Source organism: Xyrauchen texanus, chromosome 8, assembly GCF_025860055.1.
Source record: "Xyrauchen texanus isolate HMW12.3.18 chromosome 8, RBS_HiC_50CHRs, whole genome shotgun sequence".
Taxonomy (NCBI): Eukaryota; Metazoa; Chordata; class Actinopteri; order Cypriniformes; family Catostomidae; genus Xyrauchen; species Xyrauchen texanus.
In genome coordinates, this window is record NC_068283.1 from 21,385,470 (window position 1) to 21,412,736 (window position 27,267).

Sequence of the window (27,267 nt, forward strand, 5' to 3'; positions counted from 1 at the left end):
CTCTGACAGTAATTAAACACACAGTGTGATTCGGTAGAATAAGGAAGTAGAGATTTCAACACGAGTACAGAAAACCCTCAGTTCTCCACTCATAGTACACTAGGGGAATTTACAGAATAAACTTTGAGAAACACAATACATACAAACATGCACACACATATTTAATAGAGGTAGACCGATATCTTGGTTTTACAGATTAATCAGTGCCGATTGCTTTTTGGTTGCATTTTAGAACTATCACTTATTGCCAAAAATCTATGCAGATAGTTGACAATAGTTTTAATCTAGTGAATGTAGACTGTAAAAAGATACATTTGGTAAAGTCTCCATCATTTAAAAATCAGGAAGTGTATCCCGGGCTTGTTTATAGTTAAAAGTCCTGCGTTATGCACACTATATTTTTTCTTTTCTGGTTATTTTTGGGATTTTGGTTGCACAATAAACTTCTGGGATTGTATTCATTTTGGACTCCTGTAGCCTCAATGTTTGTACCTTGTGTCATAGTAAGGAAAGACATCAAATTTATTTTTAAAATTCTATAAATCATTTTTAAAAAATCTGCCTTTTCCACCACCTTAGTTATCGGTATCAACAAAACGCATTATCGGTCAACCACTGCATTAACAAAACTAAATTATATTACACCAACAGAGTCAACTAGATACATCAAATTTAAAATGTATACAACAAACTACAGAGAAGAAAAAAAAAAAAGACTAAAGTGTATTTGCCCAGAACTACAAACTAACGTATGTTTTTTGGACTTTGGTAATGTCAGGGTATCCGCGGGGTCTTGAAAAGTATTAAAAGGTGATAAATCAATTTTGGGAAATTTAAGACCCTTAAAAAGTATTAAAAAGTCTTATCACGGCTTTATAAAGTCTTAAATTTTGAAAGTATTTTTTCTGAATTAGCTGTCCAACAGTTTGAGTCCCAAAAACATCGTAAAAGTGTGTGAATTTAGTAATTTTTATTAAAAAAACGAACAGGTACATAAAAAACTAGGCTATTGTGGGTGTGTTCGTAAATTGCCTCTGAGAGCACCAGAGCAGGCAGGCGGGCGGAAGTTCAAAAGCACAATGTACGCTCTGGCGTTCCCAGTGCGTATTACAACGCACCGAAATGTTTTAAGAGAAGGTTGGTGAACTCATGTACAGAATGGGGAAGTGCAAATTTGCAGCATCCTGGATGGAAATGCCAGACTTCAAAGAGTGGCTGCAGCCAGTCGAGGGGAATGTCAGGGAGGCATATTGTACATTATGCAAGAAAAAAATAAGTATTGTGTCAATGGGCATTAACTCGTTAAAGTCCCACATGTGTTGTGCTAGCCACAAAGCCGCTGCTAGCCGCCTAGAGCGGCAGCTCTCCATCGCTAGCTTCTGTGGTAATCGCGTTGCACCACCACAACCTAGTGCCAACGTCGTTACACCACCGGCAGTCGCACCTGAAGCTACAGCTATGACCCGGGCTGTCTCTGCTTCCTCATCTTCTGCAGCCGACATCAGAGTGGCTCTGGGCGGCACAGCAACACTGCTTGCTGAGGTGTTGTGGTGTCTCCACACAGCGGAGAAACACCATTCACTGAACTGAAACGGCAGAGGGGAAATCTGGGACATTAATGGCACAACTGATCATGAAGTCCAACATCCTCAGAAGACGTAGTAAATAAAAATGGAACGAATTGGTCCAAACTGAGAAGCTGCTGGGAAAAAAATCAGAAGAACTGAGGCACATGTCAGCATGATTGTTGTTGAGGGTTTTTTAATAAACTTTGCTTTGATTTACTATCCCAGCCTATATGATTTTTTTTTTAATCAGAGTGGTCTATAGTCTTTATCACAAACTAAAACTGTTAAAAGTATCACTGATGTAAATGGTTACAGCTTGAAGTGGCGGTGAGGTATTAAAAAATATTGAGAAGTTCTTGAAAAAGTCTTGAAAAGGTATTAAAATTAACTTCAAGATTCCTGCATATACCCTGAATGTAATGGTATTCTTTAAAGTGCCATTAAGTTCCATGTAAAAATCACAGTATGTGAATATGCCAATCATTCAGTACCATGGTGTATGCATTAGGGTTAAGGTTAGATAATGGTTAGGGTTACTTCTATTGTTTTATATAATGTTAATTATAATGTCTACATACTAACCCTAACCCACACAAAAACAGCATTTTCTTCATTTATTTGCATTATTAATTTTAAAATTAAGAACATTTCCAAATGCTCCCAAAAAGTTTTATTTACACCTGGAAAAATTACTTACATTTTGGCATTTATCATTTCAGATAATTAATCTTACTGGACTGAAGCCTCCTTTCATTGCATCCGGCAAATGACAGACATTAGACTGAAAATCTGTCATTTCTAATGGAGAGTTACACTGGGCTGTGTGTGGTTCTGATCCAATTTGAGCTTTGCATGCACTGAAATGTTTCAACACTAGTCCATATGCGACTGCCCGTCCGGATTGATGTATTCGTTCAAAACTTTGAGTGCAAAGGGAGAAATAAAATGGTTTTGTCCTATAATTATTTCTTAATCCTAAACACTACTTTGGCAGATTGTACGGTTATTAATGTAGAGGTCACAAATTATCATTCACGTTGCAAATATATATCACAAAAGGTGTTTATAATTAAATGTGTACATGTGTTATTTACTTCTGCACTTGTAAAGCCTTCATATTTAAACAAATTATATGAGTTTCTCTCCCTATTATGTTGCTGTTATCAAAAATAATAATAATAATAATAATAACTATAAAAACAACAACAACAATAATAAAGACAGAGTAAAAATTAACCATGAATTTTATTGAATTCATCCATCTGCTTAACAATATCACACACAGCAATTTCATAAAAATAAATAAAAACAGCATTTTTCAGTAGCAAACCTCAGACAGCAAACTCACCAAACTAACAACCTTTCTAACTTTCTTCCAATCTTCATTTACATTTTTTATAATTTAAATGGATTAAATCCATTTAACAATCAATGTTATTGGCCACATCATCCTCTCTCTCACAATATATTCCCTCTCCTCTCTCTCAATTGAATTTAACTTTATTTTAGTACTTACCGGTTAGTACAATTTAATGTAAATATTTTTTTACTTTCATTCAAGTATGTTTTTGGACAGAACTTCTAGAATAGGATAGAAATATTTCACTTGAGTATAATTTCGGAGTACTTTTTACACCCGTCCCAAACCATAGCTAAGTGTGTACACACACAAACACAAACTTGTTTTTACATTGTGGGGCCTCTCCATAGACTTCCATGCATTTTATGGATTTTATAGAGACCTAACGATAATTTCTATCCCCTAAACCTAACCCTCACAGAAACCTTTTTGCATTTTTACATTTAAAAAAACAAAAACATCATTTACTAAGCCATTTCCCTTGTGGAGACCGCTGGCTGGGCCACAAAAAGGTATGTGATCTCAGGTTTTACTATCCTTGTGGGGGCATTTGGTCCTCACATTGTAGTATGAACATGTATACACACACACACACACACACACACACACACACACACACACACACACACACACACACACACACACACACACACACACACACACAATTAAACAACATTAATGTCTGAACTTACCAGGGAGTGCCGTTGGCTGAACGAGTGGGCTGAGACAGAGTGACCTCTAGTTGCCCCTGTAAGAGAGAATGGACAGAATACATGGTCATCTGGCAGGTATCGAGTAAACTGCTAAATAATCTCTAATGATCTGCAGTACATGCAGAACATTGATGAGCATCAGTTTCCTTCACTTCACTCTATTCAACTTACATCATGTGGTTTGATTCGGTACTTTGGATTATAAAAATAACACTATGCCAAGCATTCATTTAAAACTGAAGTGTGCAATTTCTGCTGCACTAAAGTCACCTGACGGAATTGCAAATATAGTGACATGTTGTTTTTTTTTTTATTTCCCGAATACTTCCTCTATCTTCCTTTGGTCGTAAACACACAGTTGCCTATCATCCACAATGCCCTAAACAAGAGTAGTGACCTCAAAAACTAGCTGTTGGAGTTGATTTGGCTGTTGACTTCAGAACGGATGATTGACAGCATAGCAGGATAGGGCTCGAAAGGACGACCGCATTCCTCAGGCCTGGCTTCCCCTTTCCTTGCTCAGAGCTCATATTAAATAGGGGAAGAGGAACGACTTAAGAGCTCTGGACTGCAGCTGGGGTCCAGGAGAGGTCAAACTGAATGACCTGGAAACCCTCTGATGTAGCTCAACAGGGCTTACCACAAGCAAATGTAGCATTAGGTCTCCAAGTAATAGCAACACTTCATATTGAGGTTGTATAGTCACAGTCTGCTGGGTGTAAGGGGTTTCATAGTTATGACCATGTTTTAATCATAAGGGTTAGGATAAAGTGCATTATTAATGACCAGTTGCATTATAATTTGTATGATTCTTGCCAAACAACAATGTACAAATGCACACGCACTTCATATGCCATTTCCTGGACTCTAAAATCTCCCAGGGTTGAAGAAATCCCCAAGTGCTCAGTATCTCATATCATGCTGAGTGATACAAAACTGACCACACTTCCACTTAGACACCCGATACGGAGTTCTGAGGCCACCACACAAAATCACCTAGCTATCTAAATTGGGACTTCCCATTGACCTCTATTGTTCTTAAATTAAGCTGACCCTAAATATGAATCTTCTACACTCATCCTGCATTTTTGTGCTATGGACATGATGCCTCAAATCATGCAGCTCATCTCAACAAGCACTTGTCTGCATCAGGTAAAGTGTACTATTACTTTTCTATGTGATCAGACTTACAATTTTCACCTGTCAGACGATCCGAGTCATATGTAGGTATTAGAATAGAAGTGTTGGAGGTGGGCTCTTTTGATTTAAATCAGATAGACACAACTCAGAACACCTTAGCAACCATATAAGCTTCTTTTCTACCACCAGGCCGTATGGTTATTGTTGCAAAAATGTGCCATTCTGTTCCGATCCGTGCAAGTTAGCATGGTTACATTTTATTTGATTTTTTCCACTGTCGTGATGCGAAATCAGGATTCGAATTTACTTAATTTGTCAGTTAGCAACAGCGTTAGAGGTAAATATTAGAATGAGTGTGCTATGGAGGATGATCCCATATTTCAGTTTTTAGGAGTGTTTTCCCCACTGGATTTTGCTCTTAGGAAAAGGTCCAAAAGGCGAGAGGTTTACCATCTTCCACCTGACACAGAATGTTAGAAGTTCCAGACTAGCTAAAAAGGACCTTTATTGACAAAATATTATACGAGTAGAAATGTTACAGGAACCGCTCCTCACCGTGTACAGAACTGTTCAGCCTGATGGTGGAAAAGGTGTTTTTTTCTCTCACCCTGGTAGCAGATTTATAGGATGGCAGGGGAAGACTTGTTCATATTTAGGACGTAGTTTTTCTGACCAGTCAGGTAGAGCTTGATTAATATTACTGAATCGTGCAATCAGGTATCTTTTTTCTAATAAATATCACTTACTTTTCCCCTGCCATTCTACTTGCAGAAATTTGTGCCCTGGCAACCACTCATAACGCACTTGAATAGTGGCGGCGAGTTCTACTCAAGCATTGCACTACTCACATTTTTGTCCGAAAATATTCAAATCTATACAATAAACATGTATATAAACATTATTTAGTCTCTTTATTACCTATTTTTGCTTATGAAGACACTCCCAAATGGAGTTTTTCTGATTTGTCTGATTTGAACTTCTGGGAACATTCTTCATCATTTTGTTGCTAGGTCATAAACACACATACACAGTACACACACACACATGCATAACCCTTTGAACAAGTGCTCTTAGTTACAGCCTCTCTTCTGTGCTACTTGGCAGTGGATTCAAGCACAAACACTCGGCAGTCCTGGGCACTGAACTGCTGCAGGCAGAACATAACATTAAAAACCAGGGCCAGTCTCTGAACTGACAAAGAGACAGAGGGAGCTTTTGTGCTCAATCGATCTACACGCAACACCGACCCAGTTCTGCCCCACCCATCCCCCCTGGACAAACCCTGGCCTGTACCAGCGAGCCCTCAGACTCTTCACACCCAGTGGACAGTAAATACACACTCTGTCCTTTCTCGCTTAGGGATCTAATGTCAGTTTTAGCTTCCTCTCACACCTGTGTTACTTGACATGTTATAGGAGTAGTTCACCCAGAATGAAAATTCTGACAGTATTTACTTAAGCTCATGTTGTTCAAAACACATGACTTTTTTATAAAATTGGTCCTTACAACTCATGTTTTAGATTAACTGTCTTTCAATGTGAGGAATAGAACAAACTTAAGGTCATTATTCACTGAAAGCCAGCTATTTTCTTGTGAATAGCCCTGTACTCTATAATGCCACAGTTTCGCCATACAGGCAGTGAGCTGCCCACAATTTGCAATAAATACCGTTTACGAGCGGATTCTAGTTAAAGTTGATTTCCAGGAAAATTACAAGGAGGCTCATTTACACAACCATGTATTTCTACCCACTCAGATGCCCATCTGACCTCTGTCAACTGCCCACCCACTGGCAGGCTTGGGCTGCGGTGCCACGCATGGCTCGCCTGTGGGTTACCGTTAATGGCCGGTATGCTTTGGCTCGGATTCTGCCCTTTGATCTAGTGACTCGGTGAGGTTAATCAGAATCAATCCAGGCTGTAAACTGACTCATTCCACCTCCTCCTCCTCCTCATCAGCTGTAACTTTAGCCCCCCGACCTCTTTCACAGACTTGCTCCTCTTTGTGTGTGCGTGTGTCTGAGACTGTGTCGCTCTGCAGTGTCATGTTTCGAGGCTCTGGCATGGCCTCGAAGGAATGTTCTGTCCCGGGGCTCTTGGGGGTCAGGAGTCTAAAAAGTCAGCAAGATTGTTCTTTTCTTACACAAACACTTTCAAAGAAACACCAAACATTTTACTTAAATGGGAAGAGCATAATCTTATTCATGTTCTAATGAGCTCCAGGGACTAACCAATGGAATTGGTTCAGTACAGCTTGGTTAAATGTCATGTGAATAGAGGTTCCAGAGAAGGGCCATTATTTTGTGAGTCTAGAACTGTTTTTAGAGGGACTTTCAAAGGAAAGGTCTCAGCTGAAAGTTCTTTTTCAAGCTCACTGTAGCCCAAAGAATCCAAAACAAATGTTTTCGTACATTATTTACCAACATATTTCCTTGACTTTTCCATATTTTTTCAGTCACTAAAAATAATTTTGTAGAGATTGCACTGAAAAGGAATTACACAGAATTAAATTCACAATAGGATTTTCCAATACTCTTTAAAAAGCCTAAACTGGTTTGCTAGTCTTTGCTGATCTACCAGCCTGGTCAGAATGGTTTTGGTTTGCTGGTTTTTGGGGTACTTAACAGCTGATCAACCCATTAAACCAGCTGAAGACCAGCTTGGCCAAGCAGGGAGACCAGCAAGCCTTAAACCAGCTATGACCAACTATCTAAGGCTGGTTAAATCTGCAATATATTTCAGTGTAAATATTGGTATGCTGATCTTAGCTGGTCTCCTAGGAAAGCAAGGCTTGGATAGCTAGTTTAAGTTTATTTATATATTTATTTATTTTATTTTTCAGTTAAGTCCCTCCTCATCCACACTAAACTGCATAAAAATTATCATGCAACAAATGTGTCACTAAAACTGCTATGTAAAAATGATGTCTGGCATTGAAATATTCCCGTATTCTGAGGTGAGTGTGACAGATTTGGCGCTAAATCTATGAAAAGTTATCCAGGTCAACCACAAGCCACCTCACACGCCGTACTTTACGACTAGAGCTGCTAAGTTTAGTACATACACGCGTGCACACACACACACATACACTCACACAATGACAGTGTAGAAAGACGGATGGGTGAGGTCACTGCCAGAGGAAAAGTGGAGTTAAAAGAAAAGGAGAGAGCAGAGAAAGAAGGTAAACGTGTGTTACAGAGTGAAAGGGGTGTGTATAATGAGACTCAGTTAATGTTTAACCAGGGTGGAGAAGTGCAGTAAATGTCAAACAGGCTCAGCTGGAGGGACTGAGAGTTGTCATTAAAGCGCTTTTTTTTTCTTCCATCAAGTGGCCCATACTTATCCTTCATTTACTGTGATGTATGTCATGTATGTGTGCTATTCAGAATTGAAAACACATTCCAATTTAAATGCTGAATTTGAGCTGAAGTAGCAAGCATAAAGCAGAATTGTAATTTGATTTTAAATTTATGGAAGAAGAGTTCAAATAAAAATCAAAGAAATTCAACAGCTATAAAGTGTAGTTTTTAGTAGAGTATACATTTTCAGTATGAATTAACCAGAAACAAGTCAACATGCAAATAATATATTGGGTATTTCAAGAATTATTAGATGATATTAATGATTAATGTGTTCTTTTTGTAATAAATGTTTTTTCATTTATTGATTATGGTGTAACATGGTTTGGGTTACATAAATAAGTCTTACACGATGGAAACCTTTAACAGAATATCTATGAAGTTATCTCTTGTTGTCCATTTATTTGTTGTGTCGGGCTAATTACAGTCCTCTGTTGTATAAATATGTTGAATTTCTTTGAATTGCAATTCTGTAAATTGCTCTACCTGTCATCCAATTCAACATCCTGTGGAGTGTGACCAATTCTATTCAAATTCCTGAATTAAAAAGGAGGCAATTCTTAAATTCTGCCAAACCCAGGTGTACGTGCATCATTCAGATACTAACAACATCCTTTTAGCCTGCAGTGCTTTGAACAAAAACACATAGATCAAAGTTCAAATTGAGATCGATTTCAGGAAGGAACTTGTCGGAATTCTTCTTTAAGCTGTGTCATACCTTCCATAGCAAGACACTTCCCAAGATATAACGAGTGTCTTTATCACACTCTATATCTCCAGTAGGGCTTGATTAGTGGAGATTGAGCCAGTTAGTGAGGTTGGGAAAGGACATGATTGGAACCGCTGGTAAGTGCATTCCGGGACGAGGACCTGGATGAATCATTCGGGCAGGAGATGCCGTGATGGGCTCGTTCCATGGCTCACTTCCGTTCCTGTATCCCAAGAGACGAGGTTGAGTAAGCGGGTGGAAATGTTGCTGCTCTGCCAACCACAGGCCTCTGAAGCAGATGTTTGTCCCCCCCCGTTCGACCCAAAGGGGACTTTTAGGAACAAGCAAGAATATTTATACTTTGTTTAAACAACTTTTTTTCAATGTTACTGTGTTGCTAGGAAACATACACTCACAAGGCACTTTATTAGGAACACCTCTACGGCTAACTGTTTGTGTGATTATCCAATCAGCCAATCGTGAGGCAGCAGAGCAATGCTTAAAATCATACATATATGGGTCAGGCACTTGATGTGATCAGTTCACGATCACATCAACCATCAGAGTGAGGAAAAAAAATATCACAGTGATTTAGACCGTGGCATGATTGTTGTTTCCAGCAGAACTGGTTTGATTATTTTTGGAACTGCTGATCTCGAGTTTACTCCGAATGGTGCCAAAAACAAAAAACATCCAGTGAGTTGCAGTTTTGTGGACAAAAATGAGAGAGGTCAACAGAGAATGGTCAGACTGGTTTGAGCTGACAGAAAGGTTACAGTAACTCAGATAACAACTCTGTACAATTGTAGTGAGCAGAATAGCATCTCAGAATGCACAACATGTCGAACATAGAGGCTAATGGGCTACATGGGACCATAGTGTTCATAATAAAAAGTGCTCGGTAAGTGTACATTAAAAATATTTACACAAGGCAGAAAATTAATTAAATATAGTTTTATGGAAAATTAGTTTTGACCACATTTCTCCAACAACAGTACATAAGTATGTATAAGTAGGGCTGGGCGATAAAACGATCTCGATATGGCATCGCGATAATATTTATTTAGACTACGATGATAAACTTTTGACATGTTTACTCGATTTGGATAGACCTAACAGCCTATTACAAAGCAGAAATAAACGGACAACAGCCAGTCAGAATGCAGATTTTGGCTTGTGCGTCTAAGTACACGCCCATTTGCTAGCAGAGCACTGTTTGAGCTACCGGCAGTGAAGAAAGTGAATGTAAAGAAAAAATGAGTGGAAACGACGAACACGAAAGCGACGGTGAAAGTGAACTCGAACTATCTTCCAAAGCTGAGGAAATTGTTGACAAAAAAGGTAACAAGACGTCAATTATATGGAAGTGGTTTTGATATCTGAAAAGCGACGACGTGCAAATAAAGACGGTCTGCAAAATATGCCGTCGATCGGTGATAACCAAGACGGGAAACACAACAAACCTTTTCGGTCACCTGAAAAGGTACCATCCCAGCGACCACACCGAGAGTATGAAAATGTGGGCCCATGTTAATGTTACTCCGTCCACAAGTTTTGCCCAACATGCACAGGGCAGCTTTAAAACCAGATGCTGTGGACAGACTAGTCTTTCTGGCAAAAAACCTATAATAGGGTAATCAGGGTTACATATGATGAGCACTACCTAAAAGGTGTAGCATAGTGACTGGTTTACAATGTTTACATTTTGCACTTTTACTCAGATTTTTACTTCTAAAACATTTGAGATATTTAAAACCAGTACACAATTAATATTTTATTTATCTGACAGTTAAGTACTTAAATCTGCCAGGGACTTTGTGGTTCACTTGTTTACATTTGTTGTCTTGGTTGTACCTCTACAAACATTTTGAAATGTTTGCTGCCCTGCCAAAGAAATTTGATGTGATAGTACTGTAGTCACAGCTTTTAGTTTGATATTTTATAATCAGTTACAAGGCAAGCTAACTTGCATTGTTTTGTCAAGGCAGATAAAGCATGTTTGCTAAAAGTAAAATGTTAACATTTAGATTTAAAATTTATCAATATTCTTTTATAACAAAATATATTCTCAACCAATCCATGTTTGCACAGTTAAATGTTTGCATTGTTATTTATTTATGTTAATAAACTATATAGTTCAACAACTATTGAACCTTCTGGTTTCTTCAGGCAACATTATCAGTATACTTTTCAAACGGGCAGCATTATTAAATTATATATCGTAACAAATATCGATATCGATCAATATGGAAAACAATATTGTGATAATATATTTTGCCATATCGCCCAGCCCTATGTATAAGTGTATACAGTTGAAGTCAGAAGTGTACATATACTTTAGCGAAATACATTTAAACTCAGTTTTTCACAATTCCTGTCATTTAATCATAGAAAACATTCCCTGTCTTAGGTCAGATAGGATCACTACTTTATTTTAATAATGTGAAATGTCAGAATAATAGTAGAGAATTATTTATTTCAGCTTTTATTTCTTTCATCACGTTCCCAGTGGTCAGAAGTTTACATAGACTGTGTTAGTATTTGGTAGCATTGCCTTTAAATTGTTTAACTTGGGTTAAACATTTTGGGTAGCTTCTACAAGCTTCTCACAATAAGTTGCTGGAATTTTTGCCCATTCCTCCAGACAGAACTGGTGTAACAGGGTCAGGTTTGTAGGCCTCCTTGCTCGCACAAGCATTTTCACCTCTGATTGAGGTCTGGGCTTTGTCATGGCCACTTCAATATCATGACTTGTATTATTGACATTATGCCACAACTTTGGAGGTATGCTTTGGGTCATTGTCCATTGAGCTTTAACTTCCTGGCTGATGTCTTGAGATGTTGCTCCAATATATCCACATAATTTTGCTTCCTCATGATGCCATCTATTTTGTGAAGTGCACTAATCCCTCCTGCAACAAAACACCCCATAACATGATGCTGCCACCCCCATGCTTCACGGTTGGGATTGTGTTCATCAGCTTTCCCTTTTTCAACCCTTTTTCCTCCAAACATAATGGTCATTATGGCCAAACAGTAAGAATTTTGTTTCAACAGACCAGAGGATATTTCTCCAAAGAGTAAGATCTTTGTTGTCATGTTGTCAAACAGTAGTCTGGCTTTTTTATGGCGGTTTTAGAGCAGTGACTTCTTCCTTGCTGAGCAGCCTTTCAGGTTATGTCAATATAGGACTTGTTTTACTGTGGATATAGATACTTGTCTACATGTTTCTTCCAGCATCTTCACAAGGTCATTTGCTATTGTTCTGGGATTGATTTGCACTTTTCACACCAAACTATGTTAATTTCTAGGAGACAGAATGTGTCTCCTTCCCGAGCGGTATGATGGCTGCATTGTACCATGGTGTTTATACTTGCGTACTATTGTTTGTACAGATGAGCATGGTACCTTCAGGCGTTTGAAACTGCTCCCAAGGATGAACCAGAATTGTGGAGGTCCACAATTGTTTTTTGAAGTCTTGACTGATTTATTTTGATTATCCCATGATGTCAAGCAAAGAGTCATTGAGTTTGAAGGTAAGCCTTAAAATACATCCACAAGTACACCTCCAATTAACTCCAATTATCCTACCAGCTTACTGCAAATTGCCTAAAGGCTTGACATAATTTTTTTTTACAGAACTTCAAGGTAACAGTCAAACCCTTTGAAGTGTTTTTGTTTACATAACAGTTTAGGAGTGGTCACATTTACCTTCACATGGCAAATTTCTGAGATCAAATCAATCATCTCAATGTGAATCCACGCAAAAAGGGTGTCCGCCACTTTTGGTGGAGATTGGGGAATTTTGACAGATTAATTGTTTGGCAATGACCTCGGTGTGGGCAGTGCTTAGTACACAGCTACACTGAATATTGACAATAGACAAGGATATTATTTAAGTGGTTAGTTTCTAATCAACCCTTTCCAAGGATTTAAAGTATAGCACTGAAGGGATATTTCGCCCGAATATTTACTCACCCTTGTGATATCCCAGGTGTGTATTACTTTTTTTCTTCACCAGAACACAGTTGAAGAAAAATAGAACATTTCTTAGCTCAGTAGGTCCTTAAAATGTAATTGAATGGAGATTTCCCTTTTGAAGCTCCAGATATCACCGTCAGCATAACCATCATTGATACGACTCCAGCTGTTAAATTAATGTCTTCTAAAACGACATGATCGCTTTTGGTGCGAAAAAGATCAATATTTAAGTACTTTTTTAACTCTAAATCATGCTTCCGGTCAGCAGTGATATGCGCATGTGACGTAATCGCATTGAATTTGAAACACGCGAGATGCCTTTACGTTACGGTTGCTTGAAATCAAATACTTAAAATGTACACATTAGGGAGGAAAATGTGAATACAGACAAATTTTCTTTTTTTTTTTTTTTTCTTTTTTCATTTAGCCCACATTGCTCCAACAACAGTACACGAAGCAGGTGCTATCCAAAAATACATCAATTTAATTAACTTTTTTCAGCGAAGTTTTTATTGTATTTGAATGTGTAAGTCAAACCCTTTGAACTGTTTTTATGTTTACAAAAACAGTTTGTCAAAATAACGAAGTTGCTGGGAAACAAAGCCTACAAAGCGTAAACTTAAGGGGAAAACACATGTAATACCAAACAAATGTAGCATTATGGAAAATTTGAGTATTTTGCCCGTATTGCTCCAACAACCAAAACATTAAACCTCTTTAAGCCTGCATAGCTTGTCGCAGAGGGTGTGGGGGAAATACCATTACAAGCTCTCTGTGGTTCTACCATTATACATTAACAGTACTGACAGTCTTTGCCAGCAACTCCTGCCAGTTTGTGTTTCTTTCCCAGGATGCCCTGCTCCTCACCCCAACAGCTGCACTGGGCGGGTGTCCTGGTGTCATAACATCTTCAAGGAACAGTGTGAATGTCAAAAAGGAAGAAAGAAAGTTCTGTGTCTCCTAAGAAACATGGAAGCTCTAAAATAGGAAAGAGGGGGGAAGAGCAAAAGCATGCAGGACAAACAGAAGCAGTCATTCAGCCTGCCCGCTGTCTGTTTGGCTAGCTTGATGAGGGGGCTGCTGCTGACGTCAGAGGCTTACACAGTTCCATGAACAAGCACTCCACCACTGCAGACACCATCAATGGCCTTAAAGGAATATTTCAACCAAAAATGTTAATTCTTTCAATACTTGATCATACTCATTTTATTCTGAAGCTGTATGCTATTATTTATTAAGTGGAATGCAAAAAGAAGAAATTTTTGAAGAACTGTTCCCACAGTTCACACTGACCAGTGGCCGTCATGCTCCAAAAAGAAAAACAAACCAATAAAGTAGTCCTTATGTGAGAAGTTAACACAAGCTAGTTGCAAGCTTCAGGGGTGGTCAAGATTATCAGTGAATAATGACATCAATCCTATTGTATGGGTTCAGAAGACTCGAAATATAGTGCATGGAGTCATATGGATTACTTTTATGGTGTTTTTTTCTTTTATATTCTGGAGCTTGACAGTCCCTGGTCACTTGCTTATGGCAAGAGCTGTGCAATGATTATTTAAAACAAATTCTACTTTTGTATTCCACAGAAAACATAACATGACACAGGCTTAGAATAACATGAGGATGAATAAATAATGACAGAATTTATATTTTTAGCATCAATTTAGCATAACACAAGATTTGTTTTTGCCAACATACTATATCAGCTTACTATACTTAGAGTACAATACTCTATGGATATAAAGTAGAGTTTGAGTCAGCATAAATATGGTAGGCCTACCATATTGCCTAGTATGTCAAAATGATGCATTCGTCTGTGGCCTCCTGTGGCAGACACAAGGACCGTTAACACACACACACACACACACACACACACACAAACAAACAAACACGATTCTGTTAGGTCTGACCACCTGCTTGAGTGTGTGGCACTGTGGCCTTTAAGAGTGTTGGATGCGATGGAGGAAGTCTTAGTATAAACACGTCAATGGAAACTTCTGGCAAGGACCTTCCCAGACTTTAGCCAAACCAGGCAAAATCCTCTCCATGTCTTCCAAGCACACACTTCCCCTTTAGCAATAATCACGGAGAGAGAAAGGGTGGCTTCTTCAAGTATCAGATTTTTTTTAACCCACAACAATGTATAGTACTTTTGAAAAAAAAAAAGTTATGTACACTCACATGATATGAATAATCCAGTCAACTATGTTTTTATTTTACAGCTGGATAGTCATGTTGAGATCACAAGACCAGCTGAATACTAACACAATCACAATCACACTGACATGTTTATTACGAAAGTTCATGTACCCTCAACCTCATTCAGCTGAACAAGATGACTACAGACATCCACAATCAGACATTTTAAAACAATTCAAGCGTGAACACAGTTGCCTCTATCGCTACTGACATCACGTTGTGCGAGCAACCTCCAAGACACAGGTTCTAATCCCATAGGAACCAGGAAGTAATCAGGTTCACATAAACAATGAACACAATTCAGATGTTGCATCTTCACTCAGTGAGGTTTGGGCAGTACTGCCACTCTCTATACGCATATTAACTCCCTAGGGGGGTACCATCTTAACCTTAGGGGGCACCAAAAACCTTACCAGCTGCCCTTTCTCGCACATTATACAAGGACCCTACAGCAGTCGCAGTAAGCACAGACCGATTTCAGTCGCAAAACTTTCAACCTACTGTTGTCGAATTCACAGTTTGGAATACTGCTCACTTTATCTTGGTGACCACTCTTTGATCAGACACTTTCGTTAACAAAATAAATGAATCATGGCTGATTGTGAATAATAATAATGATTGTGTAATAATAGCAATAAATATAATTAAGCAATATCTCACAACATTGTGTATTACACTATGCTGTAAGAGTCTTTACTGAAACATCAAATTAAAATGCAATGTTATTTTCAAAAGTAAATGTTCTATTTTTATTAATTTAATTCATTAGACACCATTTTGATGATGAAATTGAAAACTTTAAAACATGATTTCATAGGGTCCTTAAAAAAACTTGATGCATTGTTTACTTCACTGAAAACACTTCAAGGACACATGCAATTGTTTTAATTTATTATTTACATTAATTAATTTAACTTTGTTAAATAAGTTAAAGGAGTGGGTTCAACAGCAGTGTCTCATTTTTTTACTACTGATATTTTGTCATCGTGACAACCCTAATCGTACAGTAGCTCAACAGAAATCATCCACCATGACAAAAGCAGAGTAAGCTGCAAGCACACAATCTCTCTTAGGGAGGACAACTGAAGGTTGTTGGTGGGACTATTGATCCTGCTTGGCATGAAGAGGAAGCTTGGCTTTGCAGATGCACTCTAGATATCAATATATTTGATCAATAATCAGTATTGGCACTGTGACAGCAGTGGAAAAAAAGCAAGAGAGAATTCTGGTGAAGCAGCTATAAAACATTGTGATAAATCATGATTAATGTTCAGTAATCATTTGGCAGTGTCTCTGCATGCCATAAAACAATGAGTCCACCTCTCGTATTACAATAGCCATTCAAACAGTTAGAGCTGCTTATCAAGTCTTTAAGCTGCTTTAACACTGGTAGTGATACCAAAAGATGTGGCGTCAGTCGATTGACTATGTAACATTATCTAATGGTTACCTCACACACTGGTGAGAGGCTGGTTGGGGTTCAATGAATACTGATCTGGGGTGGGAAGGTGGATGCATTGACCTATTAACCTCCTATATTCTACATACACAAATCCTTCACAGAACCATAAATGGGTTAATGGTGAAAGACTCCACCAATGAAATATGAGGATTATTGATTTAAGGGCGATTAGTCCCTAAAGGATGGACAGAAAGATTAAGTGTTGGGGGTGGGGTCAGTCCATAAGAGACTGACAAAAAAAGCTCCCTAAGGCTGTTTCTTATTGATTGGGCCTGTATATGACTTAGGGGTGTGTGTAACGCAGTTTTACAATATGCTCCTGATTAAAAAACCAGTGTGAGTCGCATTGAGTGTGTGTGTGTCTCTATTCAGCCATTTCAACATCACTTCATATTCTTCCAAAGGAGTGTAGACTTGTGTGTGAGATTACATAACTTCAGTTGTAAGTAATTACTCATCACAATTATGTGTCTAATGTGCTACTGGTGTGGTTTGCTGAGAATTCAGCAATTCAAAATTTCTGCTTTAGTGCAGGGTACCTGCTAGCGAGGTGTGTGTGTGTGTGTGTGTATCTGTTCGCGTGTGAAACACTCATTGGCTGTTGAAAAACTCATTTAGTGTAAAAGTGTGGATCAATATCTGAGATTTTACTGAAAGAAAAACCGGTAATAAATATTTGATCATTCGGATGTGTTCAGTTGCACAGAGGAGTAAAATAGATGGGCAACTCGAGTGCTGACTCAGCTGAATTTCCTTAAAAGTTCTCTGCACAGTCACCCTTTATCCCCTTCTTCATTTCAGACATGCATCTTTATATACAGGACAAAAAAGGGCTGATCATGAAATACACCAACAGCAGCTAAAAAATACACTTGCGTGCATATGTAGCATGTATGCATGCAAAGTTTCTAACAGACAAAGAATCAACTATATATATTTTTGTTCCTTCATATTACCAAAGTTACAATTCAATTACTTTTAAACTACAAAGAATCATTTAGTTCTTAAAGGGACAGTTCACACAAACATTTTAATTCCATAATAATTTACTTACCCTCATGTTGTTTCAAACGCGAATGACTCTTGTTTCCTTTGTGAATCCCGAAAGGAAATGTTGGCTGAATGTTAGCCTCAGTCACCATTAGGGATGTAATGATGCATCGACCCAATAACCAACAAGTTATCGATACAACGCGTAAATATCGAAATATTTTAATACTCTCATGTCAGCCACGTCCGTACTCACTTCCGTCAGGCGATGAAGCAACCTTATTATATTCATTTGACTTTATGAGCGCTAAATATGTTTTTCATGTGGGACACAGACGTGCACAGGGTCTTTGAAGCCAAATTGTGCTCTGCTATCCATGCTGCATTTTGGTTGCATTTGAGGGCAAAACTATGTTCATTGATTGTGTAAAATAGGCACATAATATCGGAATATCAATCGCAGGGCCCTGAATTGAACCAAGAGAATCAATATAAGATCATATAGTGATGAAACGTCTGATTTACACCCCTAGTCACCATTAACATTTATTGCATGTTTTCTCCATACAATGAAAGTACATGGTGACCGGGATTGTTATTCTGCCTAACATCTCCTTTTGTGTTCTAGGAAGAAAGTCATAGGAGTTTAGAACAACATGAGGGTGAGCACATTTCTGCAGAATTTTCAATATGCCCATACATATATGAACATACATTACTGTGCACAAGTGCACATTGTATTTGTCACAAAAACATTTGTCTTAATTGGTTATTTGATATATTCTGATTTAAGTATATCAGTTGCAAATTGAATAGAAGATGAACAAGGAGCCCTACAACAGATATGGTCCCCCACATAGCCCAGACCTCAACATCATTGAGTCAGTATGGTATAGCATGAAGACACAGAAGCAACAACTCTGTCCATGTGCACCTAGGAGAATTGGTGTAGTTTTGAAGGCAAAGTCTGTCATACCAAATATTGATTTAGATTATTTTATTTTCTAGCTGATAACTGATAAAATGAAAACTATTTATGGCATTGTTTTTAGAGACGTCATCACTATGCAACATTTTGCAAAAGTGCCTAAAACTTTTGCACAGTACTGTGTATGAAATAAAGATGTGCCACAAATGATGTCAAGCAGTCTCTTCAATTCTCAATTTATGACCTCTGTAAAACAAGTTTTGCTAGAATAACCTTGGTGTTCAGCTCGAATTAACCTATTTCCACCTTTACCACTTATAACTACCAAATCAATACCTGTGTCAATGCTTCCAGAATATATCTATAACTGAGAGATGGAAGAATTTATAGCGTGCTGTAAAAGCAACAATAATTAAGGCATATATGAATCATCTGTTTGGCTGTGTCTTAACATCTATTGAGCTTCCTGCCAAGACAGACATGTCCAAAAATGCCGTCTAGGTTGGCAGTTCACTGGGTTTTGCGACACATCCTTAGTTTTGTATACATACCCCTCCCATGTGTTTCTGCTCGTCCTGATTGCGTAACTCTAACGACTCTTCCTCCTCTTTTTCCCCATGATCCCGGGCCAGCAAACTGAAGCCTTCTCTGCAGCACACAAGCCAGCAAAGTCCTCGCAAAGGCATTCAAATCACGGCGTGTCGTCCAGTCTCTATCTGTAAATGTCCTGTGATGTCCACCGTCCCGGTGTTGTCGCGCAGATGGGACAGATGGAGGATGTCTGGTTGCATGAAACGGGCCGTTCACACAGAAACCGTTCTTGCGCTAAAAAAATAAAGCGCAACGCAACGACTGAAACAGAACGCAGGTGTCCCGAGACGCTTTATTTAAAGTTGAAGTTCTTCGTCGTCTAAAAAATCTGCACTCCTGCGCGAGACGCTGAAAAAACATAGAAAACAATTTAAAAACAGCGCAGACGACCGCAAATACGAGTGCGTTGTGAACGCCACTTAGGTAACAAATTTCTAAAGCGGCAATTACTATGTCCCGTGAACAAAGCAAATACCAACACACATATCAACTGCGAATTAAAGGATGGTAAATATTACCGGGCTAGATAATAGTCCTAAATTTCTGCAGTTTTTCAGAAAAAGTCCAGGTTTCTGTGCAACGCAGTCCTTCACTTCAGAATTCGGTTGGAATATCTTTACAGGGTAAATCCAAAATACGTGTCCAATAAATATATATTTAATCCGACCGATACTTCCAAATGGAGAGTTAATAAAGCACCGCGTTCCGTGTATGACTTGTCTTTTCAGCTTCTCTCTGTGCTTCTCTGAAGCATCAGCAAGCAATCTCTTTCAGTAGCGTGAATGACGTGGGCGGGGCGAGTCGCCCCATGTGTTAAGACGCGGGAGGTGATTGGCTCATGCCCCACACGCCCAGAAAATGCCCCGCCTTCTCTCTGTCTGGCCGCATGTGAAGCAGGATTTTCAGGAAATGGAAGTAACACTTTAGTGAGGGAATCAGTAATGTCTTGACTAGGATTGTTCTGTGCTTTAACAAGTGTTAAATGCCTGTTCACTAACCTCAAACTTGGACTATATTCAAGCATATACACTTTTTTATTATTACAAATGTCAGGTGTTTGTGCTGTGTTTGCAGATAGTCGTTTCTACAAATAAGGGCTATTTTCAAGGTTTTACCTATCTGTCCTTGTCCAAACTATGATGTCACCCTAGAAGGGATATCTCCAGTCAATGACAAAGTAAAATTCAGCTTCTTTTATTTGAATAGTGCTGGGAGGTGGTGACTGTGTGCAGTTACAAGTAAGTGTGAAGTTCTGGGTAAAGGAGTGAATGAGCTCTCTGTGTGTTTTGTGTGCGTGTGTTGGGGGCTAATGTAGTCTCCTGAAACGCATTACATGCCTGAACGGAAAGCAGATGGACTCCTTTATTCCAGGAAACTCCTGTCACGAGAGGCTCTGAAGAGAGGGAGACAGACAGAGAAAGATGGGAGAGGGTTGAAAGACTTTTTTGTGTTGCTTCCAAAAGGTCTGATGTCCCCCCTTCAACTTTTTTATCCAATGCGATGTCTGTTTTCAACTTTTTTTTTTCTGGCATGTAAAACTTTTATTAAATACTTATTTATTTAATATTCTTTAATATAAAGAGCAAGCGATTCTGTACAGACTCATTTTAATTCCCTGTTTCCTTTTACCTCCCTTCCAGGAAACAACTGTTCGGACCAGTATCATTAATTAAACAGTTAATTGATCAGTTCACCCAAAAGTGAAACATTTCTCATCATTTACTCACCCTTATGATATCCCAGATGTGTATGAGTTCTATGATGTCTTCTGTAGAACATAAATTAAGATTTTTAGAATCTCAGCTCTGTTGGTCCTCACAATGCAAGTGAATGGTGGCCAGAAATTTAAAGCTCAAAAAATGACATAAAGGCAGCATAAAAGTAATCCATAGGACTCCAGTGGTAAAAGCCATGCCTTCAGAACAATATGATGGGTGTGGATGAGAAACAGATCAATATTCAAGTAGTTTTTTACAATAAATCTCCACCTTTGACTAGAATTCTGGAAACAGAATTTGAAATTGCAGAAAAGCAACAAAGGTGACCATGAGATCATGGGTAATATTAAAATAGTTCACCAAAAAAAACAAATAATAAAAAAGAAAGAAAAATAAATAAATAAATAAATATATATATATATATATATATATATATATATATATATATATATATATATATATATATATATATATATACTTTTATGATGCTTTTGAATCAGGGCCAGATCTAGAGGGGTGCTGGGGTGGACTTTGCCTCCCCAAATTATCCCTATGTCCCCTCCAGTGCAAGTGAAGCACTTAGCATCATGGCGCTAACCATAACCCTAACCAAATGCGCTGGAGACACACTCGAGCATCACTCGTGCAACACCATCAAAAACACTGCCACCACGCACCCATGATCAACACCCCTGTGTCATTTGTTATTGACCCATTTTAGGACATTTCTAGATCCGGGCCTGTTTTTGCATCCTTTTTAAAACCTGTAACCCCAGTCCCTATTCATTGTAATTGCAAGGAGTAAATAGCTACAAGTACACTTCAGAAGTCCTACAGGTTTGGGTGATAGTGAGTAAATGATGACAGAATTTTTGTTTTTGGCTGAAGTATTGCTTTAAAAATCCAGTTAGCAAAATAGCAACACAATCAAAGCAATCAATACCAAAATTTGACAGTTTTCCTTTTTCTGACAGTCTTAAAGCTTTATTTTATCCATCACATACACTGTCAGTCTTTCCACTCTCACTCTAATCCTTATTTTCCTTAAGTCTCATGCAGAATACTGCTCAGTCATTCAGTCATGTACACCCATAAATCACACTTTCAAAAAGCACACTGATGACACATGATATTTTTCAGGGCCCCTCTGTGCCTAAACTCCCTTCTCTCTCTCTCTCTCTCTCTCTCTCTCTCTCTCTCTCTCTCTCCCTCCTCCTCTCCCCCCTTAATTTCATCTCATTTGCTCTGCTCCACTCTGTACTGACACTCTCCACTCATTCATCATTCTGCAAGCTGGCCCTGGTGTTTGTCTTTAAGTCTGCCAGTGGCTTTACCAAGCACACATGCACGCAAAGGCACATACTCAAACTCAGCAATATGGTGTAAAGTGTGCTGTCCAGTCTGAAGCCTTGTGCATGTTATCAGTGTGATCGTGGTTCACCATATATGTTAGCAAGGATAGATGCAATATTTTAGTTTAATTTGATGAGAATGAAAACAAGGCTGTGGAGGATAGAAGAACAGTCTGTTATGTTGTACTGTAGCAAGGTCAGAAAGGAAAAAAATACCCTATAAAAATACAAAATGCCCATGGCCGGGTGCATGATGGCGGGAGGCCTACGCTCAAAGAGCCCTGGCCATGAGTGTAGGGTGTCCGGCTGTCGTGATAATGAGCCGTAAAAACCATCTGTGTGACACAGAGAGTGTGAAAACCGCTCTTTTTGCAGGACCTTGAGCCATGCCGGGGCAAGATATGCTGGATGGCCTCCGTCTGCTTCATTACCGCTGAGAACTGCTAGGCAAAGTCCTCAACTGTGTCACAGAATAGAACGATCTGGGAGATGGGAGCATTGAGGAAGGAGACCTTGTTGGCGTCCTTCATCTCGACCAGATTCAGCCATAGGTGGTGCTCCTGGACCACCAAGGTGTACATCGCCTGCCCGAGTGCCCGCGGTGTGACCTTCGATGCCCGGAGGGCGAGATCAGGACTACCCACGTGCAGCCCTTTCAATGCCTTGGCCTGGCGTACTTGCAGGAGGGCCATGGCATGCAGGGCAGAGGTGGCCTGTCCAGCGGCACTGTAAGCTTTGGTCGCCAGAGACGATGTAGACCTACAGGCCCTGGACGGGAGTTTTGGGCGATTCCACTAGGTGGTGGTATTTGAGGGTACAAGTGCACCGCAACAGCCTTATCCACCTGAGGAATCTCCGTGTACCCACTGTGGCAGTAAAAGGTGCCCTCCACGACTTCGTGAGTTCTTCGTGCACCTGAAAGCTGCTGAAATGCGCCGTATATCCAACAGCATACGCTTCTCTGTGAGGTGAATGGAATGGTAGTGGAACTCACTGCTCAACACCACTCGGCTCAGAAGAAAAAATCTGAATGAGTGGTTGCAAGTCAGCTCCTTTTATACCCGTATGTCCAGGGGAGTGGCATGGAAATTCCACTCGCCAATTCCCATTGGCCTTTTCTCAAAGATCAGAGGTGTTTGGGGCTCTCCAAGTGCGACCCCTAGTGTCTCTACATCGACACAACGTCGAGTGAGTGACAGATAGGGAACTAATATTCCAGACTTGGAATATGATGCATACGTTGCATGGACTACTTTTATGACACTTTAAGAGTTGTTTTTAGTTTTAAATTGAGTCACTATCAATGGCATTGTATTAAAATCAGTGAACATGACATCCTTGAAAATTCCTCCTTTTGTGTTTCACAAGAAAGAGAGTGAATGGAGTGACATGGTGGTAAGTAAATGATTACAGATTTTTTTTTTTGAGTGAAATGTTCCTTTAAGTATTTCTTGTAATGACAATTGAGACTGTACAACCTATCCCTCAAAGCCTTGTTTTAATTTGCATGAAATTAAATATGGTGTTTGCCTTGATTAAGGTCCATATCTCTTTCTGTATTGGACTCTTCCTCAATATTTCTCCCACTTACCATGCACAGCAATATTTTCCTCAGACTGTATCCTCAACTGTTTTCCTCTCTTTTTTTACTTCTTGTCATGGAGCGTCAGCCCTGCCTCCAACCTGACTTGCTCCTGGAACAGATGTTTTATTTTTAGAGCGCTCTCTCTCTCTCTCTCTCTCTCTCTCTCTCTCTCTCTCTTTCTCTATCTCTCTTCTCTGCCCGCACTAAGAAAAAGAGAGTCTTGTGTCTACATATTGCTTTTGAGAGAGTGAGGTTTACAAGAAGAAGAAAAAACAGTCTGACAGGCTGTCATTATCACACCCATCTTTTCTCCCTAAAGACAAGGGAGTGAGAGAAGTCTGACCACACTGATATTTTCAGTTTTCTGTCGCACTCTCACACAGTTAGGCCTAAATCTGCTTTTTGGACCCCTTTTCTCTGTTTCAATCGTCATGCAACAGTCTGCTTTGCCTCCAGCCCCTTTTAACACCTTTACATAGTCTGTTCTTTTGCATTGTTTTTCAGATATATATCTTTGTAACCAGTAATCTACACTATATGATTAGAATATTTACATTTACTATTCATTTTGCAAATGCTTTTGTGCAAAAAGCAACTTACAAAGAAGGAAGAAACATATTCAGCAGGTCAACATACACACTCATAGGACAGAAATGACTTAACTGTAAGCAAATATGCAAACCCAGACACAAGCGCTTAGCCAACGCATGGTTAGGTTGAACATAAGGATGGAACATAATGTACTTTGCCTGACTACGAGAACGCAGACACATAAAGCTACGATTTGATCAAAGCTCGATTTCATGTGTAGTTGCTTTCCAAAATGTGTCAGGATGCAATTCATAACACATCGCAAGTAAGCGTTGCATTCTCAATGTTGCCACAAGGGTTGCTATAGCAGACATTAGTGTGAATTGTCTACTTCTACTGTGAGTTTTCTCATTCAAGTCAACTACTGTTATGGCGGAGCATAACAATTTGAATAAAGTATATGAAGCAACTTTCCTGAATAATAACACAAACAACAGTTTAATGCCACAGACATTTGAAGGTAGCTCTATTGCCCCCTTGAGGTTTGTTATCACCACATTTATGCAAGAACACACCAGACCTGGTGTTGGCCAAGTGCTTGCATCTGTGTACGCAACGTTGAGAATGCAACTTGTGTTATGTATGCCGTTCTGATTCCGTAGCTAGAAGCATCTGTGTTCAAATTTAGAGTATGTTTTGGACTTTAAAGTTTACAAATAGCAGCATTAAAGTTATTTCATAATTTGAGTTAAAATAGTAAAATCAGGAGTCAGAAAAACACATAATAACACTCATGTTAAAAAAAATTATTGTATAGCAGTGTTTGGGAACATTTGTTTTTCAAGTCTCCCATATCATGCCTCTGTAGTCTCAGATCCCAGCTCAGTGTGATTGACATTTCCTGTCTATGAGGCCTTTTCAGGCCTGTATGTAGATAACAGTGAAAGGGGAATAAAGTCAACACTTGAGTCAGTCTGGCATTAGACAGACACCACACTCATATTCATTCCTATAGACCTCCCTTGCATTGCTGGTCACCAGCTTAAGGCGCTGATATAGTCCCAGAGAAGTTCCTTTTTGTTGGGAAAAAAGAAGTTCTAAACAGCCAAGCAATTGTATACTGTTCCCAAACATTCAGACACCTTCCACACTACTGTGGGCGGCGTTTAGAAGTACATTTATCTATGAAGACGCTACATGTAAAACATTAAAGAATGTGTTAAACTAAAATATGTTATTAATGACTTTATGCCTCATTTTATGAGTAGACTTCACATAAGGTCAGTAGAGAAGCCGTTTTAATCACTCGATGATGATTTAAAGTAATATACTCTATATGCAGTAGAAAATGTTTTATTTGTCTTGTTTATATTCTGAATTCATGATGTTCAGTGCTGGACTGGTAATCTGACATACATGCATTTTCCTGGTGGGCCACTTTGGGGCTGATCAAGGGCGGACTGGCCATCAGGAGAACCAAGCGGGCTGGTTGGTCGGCCACGCAATGGGCAGAATGAGCCACGAAAATCTCAAATGAGCTGCCGCGTTATGCAGAACGGACCACCAAACGGCGCCACGATATGCAGAAAGGACAGCAAACAACACCAAGGTAGGTGGAGCTCTAGGTCACACCTACTGATGACGTGTACCAGTAGCAGTCAGAAGGTGTTTTGCTTTTCTTAAACGTTTGCCCCAGCGAGCTGTTAGGAACCACCGAACCCGATATTCCGGAAGTATCGAGGTCTTTAAAGTTGTGCTTTGGGTGCTTGTCCCCCAGCATGGGATACTGGTGTGCTAGTGTCCCCACCAGGCTTTTAAACTAGCTTAACCAGCTTCATCAGAAAGACAATGCTAGGTTTTGCTGGTGAAATTTATGGCTATGCTGGTCCAACAGCTAGACCAGCACTAAACCAACACTTACCAGCACAAACCAGCCTAGACCTGAATGGTTATGACATAAAGCTGTTCTTTAAAGAAGGGTCTTCCTGTTTTTATTTATGTCATTTATAAACATTATCTGTGACTTCCCTTGTACCATGCACACTTAAGCATTTTGCTTATCTATTTTATTTGTCCTACATCCTCTAAATGTGGATGTATAGGGGTAGTTCATCCATAACATGTTCATGAATTAGATTTTTGTTTTATCATCATAAAGATGTTAGGTTCAAATGTACAGCAGGGACTTCACTAGGCCTATTTTAGGAGGGCTGATTTAATTGCTTTTTCTCTGTGATTACTTTTTTTTCATCAACCGTTCCCTCGCATCTTAAACTTCTTACTGGGCAGCCACTAGGACCTGGGGGACGCTGCTGCACGTGCTAGTGACTTTACACAGCAGGCTTCACAGAACAGAAGCAGTGCGTATTTTTTTTCACCATCTATGTTAACAAATTAATGTATTTACATCGGAAGCAGAAGCAGCACATGAGTTGCACTGCAGCGGGAGTTTCGCCATCGAGTCCATTTCTGCAGCACACGCTGAATTAAAGTGACACTGCACTGTTGATGGACATCATGAAGAACAGTTGATACGAAAAAATAGACATTGCACAGAATATATTCCAAAAACCATATATTTGTAGTCTAGTGTGTTTTTATTTTAATTACAGCTCACAGAAAAACAAGTAATAAAATAAAAACTAAATAAAATAATTACACACACACACACACACACACACACACACACATATATATATATATATATATATATATATATATATATATATATATATATATATATATATATATATATATATAATTATTTTATAATTATAAATAAATGCTCCGTAGCGTCTCTCTCTCTCTCTCTCTCTCTCTCTCTCTCTCTCTCTCTCTCTCTCTCTCTCTCTCTCTCACACACACACATCCATGTTTCTCCAATAACATGTTAGAAACAGCCCAAGATGTAGTAGTTCTGAAGTGATGTTTTTGAGAGTCTTGGATGCATCATTTGGTTTGAATCAGCAACGGCAGATTCTGATATATCGGGTAAGAAAGTAGTTCCACACACACATGCATATATATATTTAAGCAGACATATGGTTTTATCATTTAAAACTACAAGGCATAGGCTTAAACA

At 39.0% G+C, this 27,267-nt stretch overlaps 1 protein-coding gene across 1 annotated transcript in view; it reads right to left on the reverse strand.

Moving 5' to 3' along the window:
- plekhh3 (pleckstrin homology, MyTH4 and FERM domain containing H3) overlaps positions 1-19,750 on the reverse strand; it is a 64,436-nt gene extending 44,686 nt beyond the window's left edge. Inside the window, exons 1-2 of the mRNA XM_052132435.1 lie at positions 18,960-19,750; positions 3,621-3,676 (exon numbers count right to left, since the gene is read on the reverse strand). Of these exons, the coding sequence (XP_051988395.1) occupies positions 3,621-3,676; positions 18,960-19,094 (191 nt within the window). The 5' untranslated portion in view covers positions 19,095-19,750. The remainder of the gene's footprint in view (positions 1-3,620; positions 3,677-18,959) is intronic.
- Positions 19,751-27,267: the final 7,517 nt, after the last annotated feature.